This window comes from Pithys albifrons, chromosome 20 (genome assembly GCF_047495875.1).
Source record: "Pithys albifrons albifrons isolate INPA30051 chromosome 20, PitAlb_v1, whole genome shotgun sequence".
NCBI lineage: Eukaryota > Metazoa > Chordata > Aves > Passeriformes > Thamnophilidae > Pithys > Pithys albifrons.
The window spans coordinates 12,034,025-12,053,780 of NC_092477.1; the positions used below are offsets into that span (position 1 = coordinate 12,034,025).

At 46.9% G+C, this 19,756-nt stretch overlaps 2 protein-coding genes across 3 annotated transcripts in view; both read left to right on the forward strand.

Annotated features, from left to right (window-relative positions):
* The window catches only part of RABGAP1 (RAB GTPase activating protein 1), a 65,660-nt gene that overhangs the window by 31,464 nt on the left and 14,440 nt on the right, over nucleotides 1-19,756 (forward strand). For both annotated transcript variants that reach the window (XM_071574154.1, XM_071574155.1), the window contains 2 exons: nucleotides 16,843-16,956; nucleotides 17,594-17,668. In XM_071574154.1, coding sequence (XP_071430255.1) covers nucleotides 16,843-16,956; nucleotides 17,594-17,668 — 189 coding nt within the window. The remainder of the gene's footprint in view (nucleotides 1-16,842; nucleotides 16,957-17,593; nucleotides 17,669-19,756) is intronic.
* On the forward strand, nucleotides 1,151-12,207 carry GPR21 (G protein-coupled receptor 21). The gene is made up of 2 exons (XM_071574559.1): nucleotides 1,151-1,219; nucleotides 1,521-12,207. The coding sequence occupies exon 2, from the start codon at nucleotides 1,878-1,880 to the stop codon at nucleotides 2,922-2,924; it is 1,047 nt and encodes a 348-aa protein (XP_071430660.1). The 5' UTR covers nucleotides 1,151-1,219; nucleotides 1,521-1,877; the 3' UTR covers nucleotides 2,925-12,207.

A 19,756-nucleotide genomic window follows, 5' to 3' on the forward strand; every position in this document is an offset into this window, starting at 1 on the left:
GTTGAATTCAGTGTGTGGACTTTGGCTTGTAAGGATGCCTGTAGCTCACTTTCATGTCTGACTGAATGATTGGGATTGCCAAAGAGCCTCACTCCAGTCTGTTACTGATTTGATACATTCAGAGATCAATTGCTATAGTGAGGGGCCTGTCCTGAGCTGTGACAATGGGGCAGTTTGGTCTTGAGGCAGAGAATGAGCTTCCAAATACCATGGGAATGTGTTTTCCAGCATGTCAAGTGAGTAAAACACTCCTGACAAACAGCAAACAATACCCGTATCTTGTACCTCCCCACCTTCGAAGGGGTTTGCCTTGTTAGTGTGATGGTGTGAACACAAGTTTAAGTGCTGTGCTGTGAATATTTGTGTGTTTGCTGGCTGGAATGTCATGGGCTTTGATTTGGCGTGGGATGTACTGGGGACTTCCAGGGACAGCGATGCCCTTACATGTTCTGTGTTTGTGTGGGGGGGGAAGTGCCTGCCTACCTGGAGCAACGTCTGGATTAATGGTGGGACACCATTCTCGGCTTTGCCCTTGGTTTCAGATGTCTCCTAAACAACGCGCACCACACCTACCAAAGGCACGTTTATTCCAGAATAAGGATTTCTCCCAAAAGGGCTGGGATGGAAAAGCTTTAAGTGATGAGGAACCGCATGAATTCACGCCCGTGATGGGCGGTTGTCGCTGGCCGTGTAGAGGTTCTGGGAGGAGGAGCAGGGAGGGGAGGGAGCATCCTCCGGCGAGCGGGTGCGTGTGTGTGTCCGCAGCATAGGGGTGCGGGTGTGCGTGTGGGTGTGTTGCCCGCACGATTGGGGTGCGGGTGTGTGTGTGTGTGTGCGCCCGCAGGGTCGGGGTGCGGGTCTGTGTGTCTGTGCCCCCAGGGTCGGAGTGCGGGTCTGTGTGGTGTGCCCGCACGATTGGGGTGCGCGAGGGCCGGGCAGGGCTGGGCCCCGCGTGTTGTGCGGGGCGCAGGGGTCGCGCCGGGTGATGCTCCCACCGGGGCTGTGCGGGCGCTGCCGGTCTCCGCGCCGTGGGGCGGGCGCAGGGGCGGAGGGGCTGCGGCCCCGCTCCCCGCCGGGTCCCCGCCGCGCCGCGCCCTCCCCCGGCTCCCGCCGCCTCCCTCCCCTCCCTCCGCCTCCCCGCCCCCGGCTCCGCATCGCCGCGGCCGGAGCGCACGCCGCCCGCCCGAGGATGCTCCGCGCTTTTGTTCGCCCGCCGCAGGTAGGGCCGGGGCGGCGGGGCCGGGCTGGCCCCGGGCCGGGCGGGGGGCGGCGGGGCCGGGGCGGCGGCGGAGGCGGCGAACAAAAGCGCCGTGCAAAATGGAGCCAGCGGAGAAGGGCTGGCCCCCCGCCCTGCTCGCCGCGCATCCCCCGCACGGCCGGCGAGGCTCGGCGGGGCCCGCGCGTGGGGAGGGACCGCGGTGCGGCGAGCGGGGCCGCGGCGAGCGCCGGGCAGGGCGTGGGGAGGGAACGGGCGGCGGCAGAGGCGGCTCTGTAAAACACTTTCCCCTTCTCTCTGTCAGCCTTTGGGAGGACTCTCGTCCTGACTCGCGGAAGGTTCCTCTCCCCGTTCCCCCAGCCCCTCAGCCCTGCAGCCCACCCGGGTGGGCGTCGGTGCCAGCCCTCTCCCGTGCGCCGGGGAAGTTGCTGACATGCCTGCCGCCGGGTCCCGGGGCACGGGCAGCGCCGGGCGGCCGCATTTAAAGGGGAATTGTGCTGCAGACAATGCACAGCAGCAGCATCTGGAGCAGCCCTGGGGACCGGAGCTCCGGTTTTGACATTGCTGCACACCAGCACCAGCCGCAATGACAGCAGCTGCCTGGAGTGGCTGCAGGCAGCAGGCAGGAGCATGAAGTAGAGCGATCACTGCAGTGCTCAAGATGAACTCCTCTTTGGTTGGCAACCAGAGTGGCCGGCCCTTCTGTCTCCTGGCTATTAGCTACTTGGAGACCATCAATTTTTGCCTCCTGGAAGTGGTTATTATTGTGTTCCTCATGGTGCTGATTATTTCGGGCAACATTATTGTGATATTTGTCTTTCACTGTGCACCTCTGCTGAACCACCACACCACCAGCTACTTCATCCAGACTATGGCGTATGCTGACCTCCTGGTGGGCGTGAGCTGTCTGGTGCCTTCTTTGTCTCTGCTGCACTATCCTATTGTTTTAAGTGAGTCCTTGGTTTGCCAAATCTTTGGTTACGTGGTGTCAGTGCTGAAGAGTGTCTCCATGGCCTCCTTGGCCTGCATTAGCATCGACAGATACATCGCCATCACGAAGCCGCTGACCTACAACACGCTGGTTACCCCGTGGAGGCTGCGGATCTGCATCCTGTCCATTTGGCTCTACTCCTGCCTGGTCTTCTTACCTTCCTTTCACTGGGGAAAGCCTGGATACCACGGGGACGTGTTCCAGTGGTGCGCCAATTCCTGGAACACCGACCCCTACTTCACGCTGTTCATCGTGGTGATGCTCTACGCCCCGGCCGCTTTCATCGTCTGCTTCACCTACTTCAACATCTTCCGCATCTGCCAGCAGCACACCAAGGAGATCAACGAGCGGCGCGTGCGCTTCAGCTCGCAGGATGGGGAGGCTGGGGAGGCGCAGCCCTGCCCGGACAAGCGCTACGCCATGGTCCTGTTCCGCATCACCAGCGTCTTCTACATCCTCTGGCTGCCCTACATCATCTATTTCCTGCTGGAGAGCTCCAATGTCTACAGTAACCGCGTCGCGTCCTTCCTGACCACTTGGCTTGCCATTAGCAACAGTTTCTGCAACTGTGTCATTTACAGTCTCTCCAACAGTGTCTTTCAGAAGGGGCTGAAGCGTCTCTCGGGGGCCATCTGTGCCTCCTGCGCTAGACAGAGGGTAGCTAAGGACTCCTCTACCTCCAGGAGCAAAAGATCTTCCAATGGATGTCATGTCTAGGACGCCTGTCAGCTGGACTGGGAAGTGCAGGGACAATTCCCTAAATTGCAAAATAAGTTAGATATGATTTTAAGATGTCCAGATTTGCAAAAAGGTTTCTGAGAAATGCTGCTGACTTAGAAGAATCAGGAGCACATATCGTTGTGGTTTCACTTTAAAAATTGATTGCTGTGGAGGAGGCTGTGGAGTTTCACCTCCATATTCAATTTAAAGAATAAAGCTGTATCTTGACACTTACCTCTCCAGCTGGTGTGACTGAATGGAGTGGGTGTCTGAGAGCTTCGGCAAAATGTAGTCTTTCTTACAGCTTTACTGGGTTCTTTGGATTCGTGCTTCACATGTAAATGATAGAGCTGAAGTGGAAATGTCACAGTCTATGGTATATTACAGGGATTTTTTAAATATATGCCAAAGTATTTGACACAACGTTCCAGCGTCAGAACAGAAGGGGCCAAACAATTTGTTTTTCAGTGCTATTAAGGCAGGACTTGTAGAAGGGGAGTGAACAATGTGAACATTTCAGTGTGAACTCAGTTTTAATGAGCTGTGAGTGCAGTGATGTGATCTGAGCAGTGTAGGCTGGGGCTGGGCTGGGTCCATGCCCTGTTTCCCTGGTAGGATGCATGTTTGGGTCAGAGCAGGGCATCTGTGTTTTCCTGTTTGTTGTCAAGTAAGAAGAAAAACTTGGATCAGACCAAATTTAGCAGTTAAATAAAAAGTGTTTTGATAAGCTATGAGAAAATATGTGTTGCTTTATGATACCAGAGTTGTGGCAGCCACCAAAGGATGATGCCAACATGTGAAAATTATTCTCAAACCAGTGGAGAAATGCCACGGGTTTGTATGTGGAAATTTTCTCAAGAACAACTTTAAAAATAACGTGTCCCTTTTTTTTTTTTAATCTAAATTCTTCTGATATTTTACATACTAGAACTTAAGGGGAAAGGAAAGAAAACAATTGTCTTCTAAACAGCTAAGGGAACTATGTTGTAAATTTAACTGTAGTATTTGAGTTATTCATAAGTGCACAGAGCTAAATCAGAGACATTTTTCTTTAGCCTTCATGGGATTAAAGATGGTGCAAATATAGCAGGAGCTAAATACTGTTGGCAAACGCATATCTGACTGGTCAGACAAAGGCAATATCTGAGAAACCAAGTCTCATTGACCACATTGTTCAAGCTAGCCTAGATTAAATGTCTGGAGTCCTGCAAAGTTGTTAAGAAGGCAATGTGGCAGAATTGTTGAGTCCTTCCTAAAGAATATCCTTGTCTTTTTACTGATGCCATTTTGGAAAATGAAAGTGAACTGAGTATTCCTGTAATAGTGGATTACAGTGTGTTGTGCTGTGTCAGCCTGTCCCTGGAACGGGGCTGCCCCTCCAGCACACCTGCTCTGAGGGCAGGTTGTGCATCCCTGTTATCCCTGGATGTGCTTCCCATCGGTGCTGCGAGCCCAGGGAATTCCCTGAGCTCCTTTGGTACAGCTGTGTGTGCTGTTAGTCACAGTGGGAATGAAAAAAGGTTAGGGAGAAGTATTGTGATCATTTTAGAGTTGGGGTAATTCTCTTGGCCAAGGGGAGACTCTGTATTTGCGTTAAGTGGTGTCTACTGTTGTTGTAGATCAAGATCATCTTTCGGTGCCCCCTCCTCTCTGCTCTGCTGTGAGCCCTTTGCCCTGGAGGATCCCAGCCTGTGTCTCTGCCCCGTCACATGCCACGATTGCTCCAGCCCAGCCCTGCTGCCCATCCACATTTGCTCCAGTACAGTCTCGTGGGGCTGCCAGTGAGGAAACAGGGCAGGGGAGAGAGAGCAGCAGGGTGAAGCTCTCCTGGCACAGCTTGTACTTGGGAGCACTTGAGTTCCTCTCCTGGCTGAGTGTGTACCTGTTCAGGGAGGATGGGGCAGACCCCCCCTGCTGCTGCTGGTGCCTCATTCTCTTGGGGACCCCTTGGCAAAGCATTGAACTTGTATCTTGCTCTGCTGTTCCATCCTGTTCCATCCAGTCCAAACCTCTCAAGATAAATTTCCTCCTCAGTTCCTCTGAAATTTTAAGGACACAGGTTGTGTGGACCCTGATGCCTTCACACAGACACCTCTTGTTCTTCTTTGTGGTGATGCAGAGTCTGGAGCCGGGGCTTGTGCCGGATCCTCCAGACACGGCAGAGGTGATTTGCTCTGCAGAGCCCTCGCAGTCTGAGTTTTGGTGAGACACAGACAGCCGTGGGGGGAGTGCAAGGGTGTGGTGACTCATCTGAGTGGTATAATAAGCTCCCAGCACATCAGCTGGCTGATTGTTCTCCAGTGGTTTGTGGGTATTATGGCAAAGGTGGGCTTTGGGGAACAGTTTAAGGGCTTTAGTCACTAAAATCAAAGTGTGTGTGTGTGGTGTTTTTGGAACAGCCTCTCAGGTAAACTCCCAATAGCTTTTCTCTGCTCTTCACCTTATCTAACAGTTCCAAGACTTTGAAGTGATGCAATGTATCATTCAAATAATATTTGATTAGACTTAATAGAAGAATCTGCTGGGGCCTAAACCCCCAGAAATGACAGTTTCAGTTTAAGTGGAAGCAAAGATTGTTGCTTTTGTGGTTTATTTTCATGGCATGAGTAGCGGGTTCAAATAGGAGCATTGTGTGCTAGTTTTTGAGATTTTGGAAAGGTTTTAAAGCTGGTAAGGGGTCTTACTCATGGCATAGAGGTTTGACTGGAGCTGAAGCAGTTGGTGCTTCAGCTCTGAGCCTGGAACTGTGCTTGGAGCGTGGTGGCTGTTCCAGATGCAGCCCCTTGTCTGCAGCTGTTGCTGCTTTGCAGCTCAGGCTCAGTTCTGCATTCCTGACAGCCAGGCTGTTCCCAGTTGCCTTACTCATCTCCAAGTCTTCCTCAGCTCAGATGATCTCCATGAGAGGTGAAAATCAGAATCTGGAAGTCTCCAAGAGATGAGGATGGAGAGGAGTTGCAGCCAGTTGGTGCATTCAAGTTTCATCCAGTGTTTGTACAGACACTTCTAGTGTTGCCTCAGTAGCTTAGTTTTAGTGTCAAATATTTCTCTTTTTGTCTGTGTTAATTTATTGATTTTTTAAATTTAAGTTATGATTTTTTTCCTCTGAGCTAATTTAATATTGATGTAGGTTTGTTTGTGATTAGTTGTTTTAAGTATTCATAACATTTGAGGCTGTTGTCTGCAGTGGAATTGCAGGGGGTGCATCCCAACTGTGGAAGAAATAATTCTGCCACAGGTGACCTTGTTTGCTCAGCACACCCTTTGTCCTGCAGCTCACACTGTGGGCCTTCCCACCACAGCCTGGCTGGGCAGTGCCAGGCAGCAAACTTTGCAGGTGGATCCTTTTCCTCCTTGTCCATAGGAAACTAATCCTCTCCTGGCTCTGTTTGCATCCGAGTGTGCTCGAGAGCACTGCTCATAAATGCCACTCTGAGGGGAGGACAGAAATCAAATTACAGCTTCGTGAAAATTGTGTTGTGATGTGATTAAATGAACTAATTTTGAAGTTCCATCTCAGACTATAAACTTATTTTTTTATTAGGGTTATCTGCCTCGCTCTCAAATTAAGCTGCTGGAAGGTTCAATTTGCAGGATGCAATTCAGAGGCTTTTTTAGTGCCATGGGAAGGATTTCAATACTCACATCTTCTTAGAAGGTGATAATTTGCTTCATCTAGAACTCTTTATTTTTATTTTTTTGAAGATTACTGGAAGTCTAGGTTGTCATTATTTTGTCATTTTCCAAATAGACTGGGAGAATATCTGTGAAATGTTTTTCTTTATGATCTCAATCAAGTGACAGTATTTTTAAACTCAACAGATATCTTTTGTGTGAAACAACAGTGTTGCTGTTACCTACTGCTACTTTTTCTTAATTAAATGTTACCAGTTCCTACAGTCTTGATTTGCTCTTGGAGTTTTTGTGCTTGTTTTTAAGCTTCTTATCACTCAGAAATGTGTTTCTTCTAGTTGGAATTCTGACATGGCTCAGAGTGCCAAGGGGCAGCCTTGGGTATTTGTCACAAGTCTTTGACAGGAGGAAAGTGGCACAAAGTATCAGGGCAGAGAGAATGAGAATTCCCAAACTGCACCCCTGTGGCATTGACCCTGCCTGCTCATAGAAAGGGTTGACGTGGCAGAATCCCAAATTTCTGCAGTTTGTCTGTTCGGAAAAAGGCACTTCCAAGGCCTGGGTGTGATGGGAGAGGGAAACATTGTGTGCCAATTCAACATAGAGATTTTTTGCTCTTTGTTGTGGTATTCCCAGTCGCTGTGATGATCAGGATGTAACTCCATGAGTTGGGAAGCCTGAAATGTTTCAGGCTGCTCTTACTTCGGGTCAGGGTTTGAAGCTGACAGAACTTCTCCTGGTTCAGGTTGGTGCTTTAAAAAATATTTCTTAGGAACCACAGTGTGAGCACAGCAATCTGCCTTGAGTCTTTGCAAACAAAAGGCCCATTTAACATTTTCCTGACTACTTGATTCATCCATTGTAGGTAATTTTAATTTAATAAGAGGAGGAGGTGGTTTGGAAAGGGTTTTGCTGTCATTGTAACACTTTTGGTTCTGAGGACTTGAAGTACCTGCTGGCCTGACTTGGCCCCTCTGTTGTGGTTTGGTTTAGAAATGTTTTTCCTCCCTTCCATGACTTTACAGAGTACAATGACACATCCTTCCCATGGTGTCATTCAAGATAAACTTGGATTTTAATCCAAGTTTATCCCAACATTAATATTCTTTATGTGATGAATGCTGTTGTGTGTAGGGGGCTGTGGTTGGGTCAGAGCTCTGGCCATCAGGTGTTCCAGACAATCTCCATGAGAGCAGACAGCCCCTCCTTTGGGATGGTGGGAGAATCCCCCATCGTGGAAACATCCCATTTTCACTAGAAGGGAAGTGTCCTCCTGCCTTGTAGAGCTCAGTGTCTCAATTCCAGTTGTTTTTTCCCCTTTTTGTCTGTGCTTTTCAGAGGTACCACTTTGAAAAACATTTCTGCAGATAAGCAAAGGCAATTAGTGCTAAAGTTAGACATGTAAAATGTTTTTGGAAAAGGATAGCTCTTCAAAATGAAAATTCAATCAGTTTAGGACCAGGTGCAGTTGTGTTTAGAGAAAGAAACTGAAAGTTGTTGTGGAAACAAAGAAAGGAAACCCACTGGAGTTGGGTCAAAACAATGGTGTGTTTAATTTGGGTAATTCTCTTTACAATGCACTTTTTAAAAAAAGAAGTGTGGAGTTTAACCTTCTTGCTTTTGCTTTGCTGCTCTCTGGAGGCAGCTCCTGTGGGCCCTGGGCCTCCTGCACCCCCAAAGTGATTCCCTGCAGCCCTGGGCTGGTGATCAGCCCCTCGTTGGGGTTCAGGACAAGTGGGCCATGTCAGTCTCTGCCATGAGTGTCTGTCTGAGGTGCTTCAGCCCCATGCAATCATCTGAGGTGATATAGCTTGTTTAGTCAACCTTTTGTGTTTTGTTTTTGTTCTGTGACATCACTTTCTAGACAGGTGCAGTGTTTGCTTACGGAGGCAGCTGTGCTGGTGGTTCCCCTCACAGTGCTGGTGCTGGCACCTCTCAGTTCTTACAGCCCCCAGTCTGTGTCTGCCCTACAGGCCTTCAGTGGTGGCTGCCAGTGGAAGTGGCTGTGGGTCCCACCCACATCCCGTCTGCATCTCTTGAGCTTTAGCAGTTAATGGAAACGTTGACAGAAGTGCTGTTCTGTGTCCTGGTCCAGGTGCAGCCTCAGGTGTGCTCCAGCAGCCTGTGCAGTCACAGCTGACCCTCTGGCTGGTGACTTTGTGGTTATTTCAGCTGAGAAACAGAAGTTCTTGAAGTAATTCTGTTTTGTGCTGGAGCTGTCTGGGAGGAGTGTCACAATCCCTGGGCTGATACAGGATGTGCAGCTGTGTTCCAGGAGGCACTGACTGTGGGACTGACACCTGTGCATGGCTGGTAACCTGTGGCTTCATTGCTGAGCAGTTTTCAGAAATGCTGAGTGGGTGCACATGGCATTAGATTGTATTTAGAATGTGGGTTTGGGTAGGCAAACATGTTTGAAGTTGGGAGAGCTCCACCTGGGCAGTACCTGTGTGAGGCACTGGGGCAGAGCACGGGGACCCTTTGGGGTTAGAAACAGGGCAGGGGGTCCAAAGGGGCTGCTCTGACTTCCTTCTCATCGTGAATTTGTAAGATGAGGATGGCAGTGTTGTAATTCAAAGCTTTGGCTTCTCTCTGATGGTCATTACTGGAGGTCCTTTCATTAGAAGGTGAGATAAATTCAAGTGACTCCTGGGAAAGATGAACTCCAGTCTTGCTGTGCATTTGCGAGTCGTTCTCAGTGTCACGGAGATCACGTGAGTCCAGCAATCAAATGCTTAATAAACCAAGTCATTACTTTTATGGTAAATTGAAAAAAAATCTTCTGGGATTTCAGCTGTAAATGAATCCTTGAAAATCAATAATTAGATTAGTAAAGGATGACATTTTAATATGCTGGCAGGAATATAGAGGGATTTGTCAGGGGAAGCAAAACCAGACTTTGCACTAAAGTGGCTTAGGTATATTTATAGTGCTAGTGACTGTGTGTGTGTGTGGAATCTTTGGACTATTTTAATATAATGTAAGGCTTTGAGCTTTAGCTGACTCAAGTTGCTCGTTTTATGAAGTTACATTAGTACCACACTGTGAAGTATTTTTAAATATTAGCATTACTGAGTATTAAAAGTATTTCATAAAAACATTTTTTAAAACCTTTTCTGTAGATGCTGTCAAATGAATTGATGTTTAGTGTACAGAGAAATAAAACCTGAGGGCTGTAAGGTACCTGTATGTTTCTGATCACCTCAGTTTTTGAGGGCTTGGATATTTCTTGAGGTTAAATTGTCACTAAACCTACTCAAGATAATGGTGCAGTTAATCCTTTCAGAGCACAGGAAGCAGCATTACCTCCAGCCACGCTTTTGAACTGTCTGAAAGGATTTGCATTTGTGTGTATTGTCTTGACAGACTTATGTCTTAGAAATGCTGTACAGCACAGTCTTTTGCAAGTTCCTATGCTGATACATTTCTCTCCATATGTAACCTTTGAAATCCAGTTTCTATTGTAATTCTAGCATGTAAACACTAGATTCAATTTTGTATTCCTCTAATGAATGCAACAGGATGGAAACAAGTTTGCAGTTGCTAATGATGAGCTTTTTTACTGTTCTTAATACTCGTGGGTATGTCTTTTCTTCAGGGATTTCGGAATTGTATTCGTACCTTTTTTAATTGGTTTTTTCCACATGCTGTTTACAATGAAACCCGAGCATGGGAGGCTGTGTGTGCATGTGCTTTAGGTTGCTTTGCTGAACCAAACACAGTGGAGTGATCTTGTTTAAAACCTCTCTGTGCCCAGGAAGGCTGTGGCTGCTCCATCCCTGGAAATGTCCCAGGCCAGGCTGGACAGGCCTGGGGGCGACCTGGGCTGTGGGAGGTGTCCCTGCCCATGGCAGGGGGTGGGATGAGATGGGCTTTGAGTCCCTCCCAACCCAAACCATTCCATGAGTCTCTGATGCTCGTTTTCCCTTGTGTCCCCCCTGTCTCCTCACACCTTCCCAGCCCCTGGTGCAGCAGGAGCCGCTGGTTATTCCTTATCCTGTGTGTTCTGTGGAGCTCTGACCTCTGTCAGAGGGTTGTTACAGGAGTTCTGGGACACAGCCCAGCTCCTTCCACCAGTAGTGTCCAACTGATAGTTTTTCCCTGAGTGTCAGTGAGAAGGCCAAGAATAGATAAAACCACAGGTAAGAATGTGTATGTGTGTGTTTGTAAGAACTTTGTGCACCTTTTAATGCTGGAAAATGTTTTGTATTAGATGAGAAAGAGCTGTGTGTGAAACCCCTGCTGGGAAGAACTATGGAAAAACACCCACCAAAGCAGATTAGAAAAGCAAACAGGTGAATTAGAGCCTGTCCAACCCTTCAGACTCTCTGAGTTTTATTCTGGTTTAACTCTGGCACAGCAGGGACTGTCGGGGTGTCAGGGAGGGCCCCTCGCTGGTCCCTCCTCTCGCTGGGTCTGCTCTGGTTGGTACCTGCACAGGAGGGGGTGATGGGTGTTCTCATACACAAGGCAGGGGAGGGAGAGTTGTTGTTGTGGCTCCAGAATTACCTATTTTGTGCCAACTCAGAACTGTTGTTGAAATACAGGGCAGAGGGTTCTTCCAACCCACTGTTTTAATAGACATTTCTGTAGCTGATTTTTCAACAAAGACTAATAATAAGAAAAACTACAGTTGAGCCAAAAATGACAAATGTTACTGATTTAAAATAATACTTGCATATTTTTAATTATTACATGGAACTAGATAAATCAGAAGCATGTAAATATCTGATTCTGAATCTTTGCATAAGTATTTCCAAGAGGTAATTTTGCTATGAGCTGTTAAAACTCAAAGAAATGTATTATTCCCTTTGAGGTGGTCTGTACCCCAGCTGTGTCCTACATCTCTTGGCTTGTTCCCTTTTTGCTGTAGATGTACATATATATATATATATATTTGTGTGCTGTGCAACTGTACAGTCACTGCCATGTTGAATTGATTGTTTTAGGATCAATCTATGTGTGTATTTTCCATTAGTGTGTCTGTGTCTCTCCAGACAAGCAGTTGAACGTGGCAGCAGCTGTACAGGCACAGAGTTTAGGGCTTTGTACAATATGTAATTTTAAGAATGTCAATGTGGTTCTTAGCGGATTTTATAAACACTTTTCTGACTCTGTTCTCAGCACTTCCCATCCTAAGAGAAACTGCACATTTTCAGTGATTGTTCCACTGGTTTCATTTTTGTCTGCCATTTGTTCTGGGTTGATGTAATCTTGATAATACAACAATTTCAAGGGCTGTTGACGCATTTCACATAGCCTAGGATTGCCTGTTCTCCAAATATATGGATCATGCATCAACAGTACTAAGTAGCCTTACTGTTTGCCTAAAAGCCTAGCTAATTTATTTCATATTCTCTCTTTAAAGAGAGGTCTCTGGAAGGGGTGGCATATTTTAGGATGCTCCTTCTCTTTAAAGGGAAGCTCAGAATTGACTAGCAGTACTTGTTGATCAGTGATATTATTGTAGCCAAAGGATGCATGGGTGGTTTAATAGGAAGTTTTTGCTTCAAGTTCCTTGATGAAATGTAGTGTTCTACAGAGCTGTGTGAAGAGTGTAGTTTTTTATTCTGAAATGCACTTGTACACTTTATTTGAAAGGTCTGAATGGATCATAAATACATTTAAGAAATAAATGATACGTCACATGTTTTCACGTCTTGTCTGGGATGGCTTTTCTGTGTGTGCTGGTCAAGGTGTGTTCCTGGGCCTGGGTGGGGCTTTTCCCTCTTCTCTGGGTGGCTCTGCATAGTCTGGGCTGTGTGAGGTGCCAGGAGCAGCAAACCCTCCAGCCTGTTTGTGTTTGTGCTGTGCCATCCCTGCTGGAGGGCACTGTGGGCAAACTCCGCGCTCGGATTTTCCTGTGGGAAACTTGAGCCCTAAAAGGAAACGAACAGAGTGAAAGGGCTGCATATCACAAGGGATTCACTTGTATTTTTAGAATTGCACTATATTGCCATATTTGGCCTGAAAGTATGCTGTATCAATGCACTATTGTGTCCAGTTGCAGTTGTCTAACCAGTCCAAGTTTGTCTAAATTATTCAGGTTTTTTCCACAAATACTATTTATCTGTGGATGTTCTCAGTAAGTCCTGACTCCAGGTACCACTTCCATTCCATTCCTAGTGTGAAGTTAATGAGTACATGACTCTGAAAGTGGGGTTCTGGTACTTCCTTAGGGTCTCAGTAACAGGTGTAATTCCTCTTACCAAAACCTCCTCCAATGGTTTGGGCAGAGACAAATGCAGGAAATGTGCTTTGTGTCAAAGTCAGTGTAAATGTTGCTCATTAAAAGTACTTTTGGAAATGCCATCAACCTGCAAAACAGACCAGGTGACACAGCATCCTGTAACTCTGAAAAGAGCTACTGAGTGACCTTTTAATACTTTTGAATGTATTTGAAATGTGCAGATCTGCTCAAAGCAACTGATCCCCATCATGTCATATTGCCCTCACTGCTGCCTGTGAGATCTGCAGGGGTTTGGCTCTTTCTGCTTGTTGGATCTGCTGGAGCTGCCCCTGCCTTGGTGGCTCTGGGATGGCCTGTCTGTGCCTTGCAGCAACACTCCATGTGCTGGTCCAGCCCTGGGCAAAGCAGGGAAAATTCCAGTGGTGGATCCAGTCTCCAGACCCTTCCCACAGTAACCTCTGACCGTGTGACAGAATTCTTGCAGAGCCAGGGGGACCTTCCTAAGGAATAATTGCAATGTGGAAATGGATCCCATTGTGGCAAGAGTGAGGGTCAGGCAGAGCCTGGGGTTGTGGTGGGTGTGTCAGATAACTCACCCAGTGAGCAGAATTCCACATTTGGAATCCTTCTGGGGGTTGGGGCAGGGAGAGCCTGAAGTCTGGACCTCACCATTTCCCCCCTTTTATCTTGTTTTTGAAGCCAGCCTGTGTGTAGGTAAAGGTTTTACACCCCCATCAGATCTCTCCAGGAGCCTGGTGGGACAGGAATTATCTGTGGGTGATGAACCATTTCCAGCAGGCAACTCCCTCTGTTCTCTGGAGATCTCTTATTTCATCTTTTATCACCACACATCTTGTCCCTTCAGCAATTTTTTGCTGCTGCTTCTTCATCCTCTTGGGTTTATGTAGGGGATTAGGAGGAATAAACCTGAGCTGCTGAACACTGCAAGTAGATCAGCCTCAGGAAGAGGTTCTGGGAGCTGCAGCTCTTCATGCCTCTAATTGTGCCTTAAGCTGCACAAAAAGCCTCTGAAGTTGCACAGTCTCACTGCGAGGATGTTGATCTAGCCTGTAACTGCACAATATGCTTTGCACATCCCAGGATGCTGCCAGGAAGATCACAAAAATACAAGGAAAATGTCTTTTCAGTGTGACAAGTTTAGGAGGTGGGAACCAATATGTTTTCTATACAGACTGACAGAATAGATGGGCTTTTGCCTGCTGGACTGTGTCCTGCTTTCCATAATTACTCACTTAGTTTCTGTTTAAATCAGCTGGAGGGGAAGGTTTTGGTGTAACCCCCCCTAATATTTTCAAGTGCAGAAAAGAGGGGGAGGGAGGGTGTGTTCTGAGCCTGAGCATCTACATCTTCCTGCTTTCCTTCAGAGCAGCAAACTGGTATGAGAATTTTAATCTTCACTACGCTCGCCTCAGTTCTCATGGCTGGTTTCCATTCTGTTTTCTTTATTGCTTTCTTTTTCTTCCTGTCATTCTTAGCTTTCTATTTTTCAATCCCAGTTTGTGAAGGGTGTGGGTTCAGAAGGGTTTCCTTCAGTTCCCAGTCCCCTGAAAGCATGAGAAATTGCCCATTGAGCCAATTCTCACAGCAAGGTATAAAAATAGGAGTAAAGAAAAGGTTACACAATGCTTGGATTGCAGCAGTTTGTACTAACGGGGACATCTCAAAGCCATGGTTTGGAAAACATTTTTTAAACCTTATCATTTCCGTTGATTTTTCTCTCCCCAAGCTGTGTTTGAGCTGCAGGAACTGGAGTTACAGATTGCTGGAGGAATTGTACTGGAGCACAGGAGTCAAGTGCTGACCGAGTCACGCAAAGCCAGGGAGGCCACTAATTAGTTCTGTTTAGCCATAATGAGTGATTTCTTTGAGAAGCCCCTCTTAAGAGTTTCCAACCAGATGCTTTGCTCTCTGCTGTTAAATAAGTGGATTAAAAGGCAAGTGGATTTGAGGTTATTTTGCCGTTGCAGCAGGACACAGGTGAGCTCAGGGAACACCCTTGTGTGGTGTCTGTGCTGCTGGCAGGGCCCAGCCCTGAGCTCTTCACTGCAGCTCAGCCTTGCACACCTTTCAGACACTGAAAGTTCTCTCTAAGACTGTGTTTATTCACATGTTTAAAGTTTACAGAATTGTTTCTGAGCATTGTCTTTCTGTCCTTGCAAAACGTGCTGAGCCAACAGCCAGCCATTAGTGTATTTGTCTTTGACTTAAAAGGTAGATATTTATATGAAATTTGTTGAGCACTGGGTTTTGTTTGTTTTTGATTTCCTTTTAATGAGACAGACTCTTTAGCATGTTAATTATTATCAAATTGGAATGCTGAACAGTACTTTTGATAAATTTCCCAAACAATCTGGTAACTTGATTCTAATAGCAGTGTAATGCTTTCCTAATGAAATGTCTGTATTAAGCCCCAGAGAGGAGCATTAACCTTGGATTAAAATCAGAAGAGAAAATGAAGCACACTGTGGTAATTTTGTTGTTGCTGTTTGCAAAATGGTTTTGTGAAGAAAAAGAACTCCAAGCTGTGTTGAATGATCTTCACACTGATTACATCATGTACTTCTTCTACTGTCTTTTACTTCTAATCTTGTTCAGTTTGCTACAGAAATATGGGTTATTTGGATAGAGCAGAACTCTTTTTGTTACTGTTGAGCTTTCCAAATGCCCAAGGCACCTGAGGCTGTGTCAGAGCAGTGTGTGGAGCCAAGTCCCATGTTCCCCGTGCTGAAATCCCAGCTCATACAGGCACCTGTCCCTGCCCTGGGCGTGTTTCACTGTGTGAGGCTTTCTGGGGCTCATACTCAGATTTCTGTTTTCTGTAGTTGGACTCTCAGGGGGGGCTGCAGTGGTTGCTCAGGGAACTTCAGGGGCAGGGTTCAGGCAGCAGCTGCTCACAACTGACTGTCACTCCCTGCAGGGAGTGATGAAAGGAACGTGCCTGGGCAGTGCTGGGGATCAGAAACCTCCAGGGGAGGCTCTGCACTGCTCTGGCCTGGAACACGTGTGTGACTGTGTGTGTGTGTGTGACTGTGTGTGTGTGTGTGACTGTGTGTGTGTGTGTGACTGTGTGTGTGTGTGTGACTGTGTGTGTGTGTGTGACTGTGTGTGTGTGTGTGACTGTGTGTGTGTGTGTGACTCCGTGTGTGTGTGACTCCGTGTGTGTGTGACTCCGTGTGTGTGTGACTCCGTGTGTGTGTGTGTGTGTGACTCCGTGTGTGTGTGACTCCGTGTGACTGTGTGTGTGTGTGTGACTGTGTGTGTGTATGTGACTCTGTGTGTGACTCTGTGTGTGACTCTGTGTGTGACTCTGTTTGTGACTCTGTGTGTGACTGTGTGTGTGTGACTGTGTGTGTGACTCTGTGTGTGTGTGTGTGACTCTGTGTGTGTGTGTGTGACTGTGTGTGTGACTGTGTGTGTGACTGTGTGTGTGACTCTGTGTGTGACTCTGTGTGTGTGTGACTCTGTGTGTGTGTGACTCTGTGTGTGTGTGTGTGACTCTGTGTGTGTGTGTGTGACTCTGTGTGTGTGTGTCCTGCCCATGTCTCTGTGTGTGTGTGACTGTGTGTGTGTGACTGTGTGTGTGTGTGACTCTGTCTGTGTGTGTGTGTGTGACTGTGTGTGTGTGTGACTCTGTGTGTGTGTGTCCTGCCCATGTCTCTGTGTGTGTGTGTGTGACTGTGTGTCTGTGACTGTGTGTGTGTGTGACTCTGTGTGTGTGTGTCCTGCCCATGTCTCTGTGTGTGTGTGTGTGTGACCGTGTGTGTGTGACCCTGTGTGTGTGACCCTGTGTGTGTGTGTTAGACCCTGTGTGTGTGTGTGTCCTGCCCATGTCTCTGTGTGTGTGTCCGTGTGTCCTGCCCCCACAGACTGTTCCCAGATGTGTTCAGGTACCCAAATCTATCCAGACTGCCATGTGGAGCTGCCAGCCTGCTCTGGTGGAGGAGACTGTGTTTTGTTAAATTTAGAGCAGTGCACAGAACCCAGTGCCAATCTTGCAGCTCTCAGTCCTAGCACACTGTCATTTATATTCTTTTGATGTGTTTTAATTTACATATTATTTTCTTTCTCTGACAGGAGTCTCCACAAGACAGTGCCATCACCCGGGACATCAACCGAACCTTCCCTGCTCATGATTATTTCAAAGACACTGGGGGGGATGGCCAGGACTCCCTGTACAAAATATGCAAGGTATTCTTTACATTCTGCTGGCTTTGGTAACTTGTATTCCACATCATGAACAGATGTGACTGGTGGGTGAGAAGAATGTGGATGTGTTCCCATTACCTGCCGTGGGGACAGGCTCTGGCACTGGCCCAGGCTGGTCCCTCTCCGAGGCTCTTTGGTGGTGGTTGGTGGCATTGCAGCAGGTGACACAAAGCCCTGCTGGATTCCTGAACACTCAGGTGTTTGGTGCAGATTTCCCTTGATTCCAGACCAGCCAGCCTGGGCCAGGCTGGACAAATGATGTAACTGGGGGTAACTCTGTACCTCCCATAAGTGTTACAAAGCCACAGACATGCACTGAGGCTGCTCATTGAGGGGAAGGAATTGGAAATGGGCAGCTCGTGTTCAGTTCCTTGGAGTGGTTTAAGCTTCCAGCCCTCAGACAAGTGGTTTGATGGGCTGCAGCAGCCCTGGTGCATCACTGTGGGCAGGCACTGCCTCTCCAGGCCCAGGCTGGCTCTCACAGCCTGTCCCTCTGTCAGGGTGGCAGTGGCTGCACACTGTGGCAGTTCATGGAGCTGTGTGCAGTGCAGTGTTTGTTCTGTTTTCTTTGTGTTTGTAGCTTGAGACAGATACAAGTAAAGTCCTGCTTGTTTTGTAGGCCTACTCTGTGTATGATGAGGAGATTGGCTACTGCCAAGGCCAGTCATTTCTTGCTGCTGTGCTGCTGTTACATGTAAGTGCTGCGTTTTCCCTCGTGTCTTTTAAACTTCATCGTTGCTCCACTTTGCCCAGAACAAACTTCTGAACTAGTGGGGTTGCAGGGCTCATACTTACTTACATGTTGGTCAGTGATGATGTGATTTTAGAGAAGAGCACATTGTTTAAAACCTCCTGTGGGGTTTGTGGGGACTCTGCTCTGCAGTGTGTCCATCCCCTGTGTTGCTGTTCCAGGACCCCTCCATTCAGGCCTGCACTCATAGGCATGGGATTTGTGTATAAGACAACACTGTAAATGTTTTTGTTTCAGGCTTCCAAGGTCAGATTTAAGCTTTTTGGAAGATGTTTCAATTGGAATCAGTCAGAAATACAGGTGGTAATTGCCCCCCACTGTACACACAGAGGAGTTTAGGGCACTGGGGGGATGTCAGTCAGTGGGTCTCAGGGCAGACTGTGCTGTCTCTGGGCTCTTGTCTTGTAGGTCTTTGTGCTCCTTGGTTTCAGAGGTTAGGGAAGGATAAAATAATATTTTAATATTTTCAAAAGAAACTGTATTATGCTTTTTTAAACTTAATTGCTGTTGATAGAAGTGATCTCATCAGTGTAATATCCTTTAATTGCTGGTGTGTTCAGAAGCTGCAGAGAGAGATTGATGGTTCCTGTGTGTCAGGAGCCAAAGCTTTAGATTCCCTCATGCCTGGGAAATAGGAGAGGATCAGAAATCTGTACAAATGATTTAGAGTGCTCTGGTTTAAAGTGATGCCTGCTCTTTGTCAGTGTTTGTGTTGCAAGGGGGAGCTGCAGCTGCAGAGTTCCTGAGCCCATTGTGCCCTGGGCTCCTGTTCCCAGCAGCTCTGAGAGGGCTGGGCTGCAGAGTTCCCTGCAGTTCTGCTGCAAGAGGAAGGCTGGGCTGGGCTTCAGGGGGATTGGCCATGTTGGTGTGAAGTCAGTGGAGGATTTAGAAGAGAACATGAACTCCATTCTTGTGAAACAGAAGTGATTAATGATAACAACCTTTTAGTTGTTTGTTACTGTCATCTGCAATATTTACTTGATGAGCAGTTAATTCTTGATTTCCTCACTGAACCTGTTCGAGAAGGGCAGCTCTTCCTGATAGGAGAACTGAACACTTTTCCTGAAACAGATGGGCTTTCTTTAGCTTTTTCATTGTCATATGTCCATTTTTTAATATCCATTGCATTAGAGAGACTCACTGTCATGACTGAACCATGTGTTATTCCAGAGTTCTCCCTCTATCAATAGTTGTGGCTTCTGGAATTAAAAAAGATTTCAAATAAGTTTCTTTTTCTTTGATTCTCTTTAAAGTCAGTCTTTGGAGTGTGGCTGTTAAGGAAAATAAAAAATAAAAGCATGTGTTACAGGAAAGGAAATGAAGTTTCTGCAAGTCCTTCACCCCCAGTCTGGAATGTTTCAGCAAAGTTTTCAGTTTTAACAAACTCCATCTGCAGATTAATAATAGAATACTTGAGATGGATGTTCTGTCCTTTACAGGAACCAGAGACTGACCCCAAGTCAGACTTTTCTATGGAAATATGGAAACTGAATTTTGAGGGCAAGGAAAAATGTCAAAACACTGAAGGGCTTTGAGTGTTTCTTAGTTTTTGGCAGGAAAGGGCCATTGAACCTTCCCAAACCAATGCTGAGTTGGGATATGTGGAACTTTTGTTGGCAGTTCCTGGTTTCTCTTATTTATGCTATGTAATAAATAAACATCAAATGTAATAATGTCATTGAAAAAGGTAAATATTTAATAAGAATAAGAGAATTATTCTGTTTAACATCCTCTAATACTGCTCCTGTCTTATCTATGTATGGGCCAAAGGGTTAGGCTGGTCAGAATCTGTGAGATGAGATTCTGACATGATTTGCAACAAAGACCCCAGGAAACTGCTTTGGTCCTGATGTCTGGAAGATGCATTTTCAGTGGAGTGAGAGGGGAGTGGTTTATCCCACAGACTGAGGCTGAAGTGCCATTTGAAACACTAAACATCATTTTGGGTGTTAATTGATTTCATATTCTTGTTTGCTTTTAAAAATCAAAATTAAGGAGTGGAGACAGTTTATCCTTTCAGCAGGAGGAGGA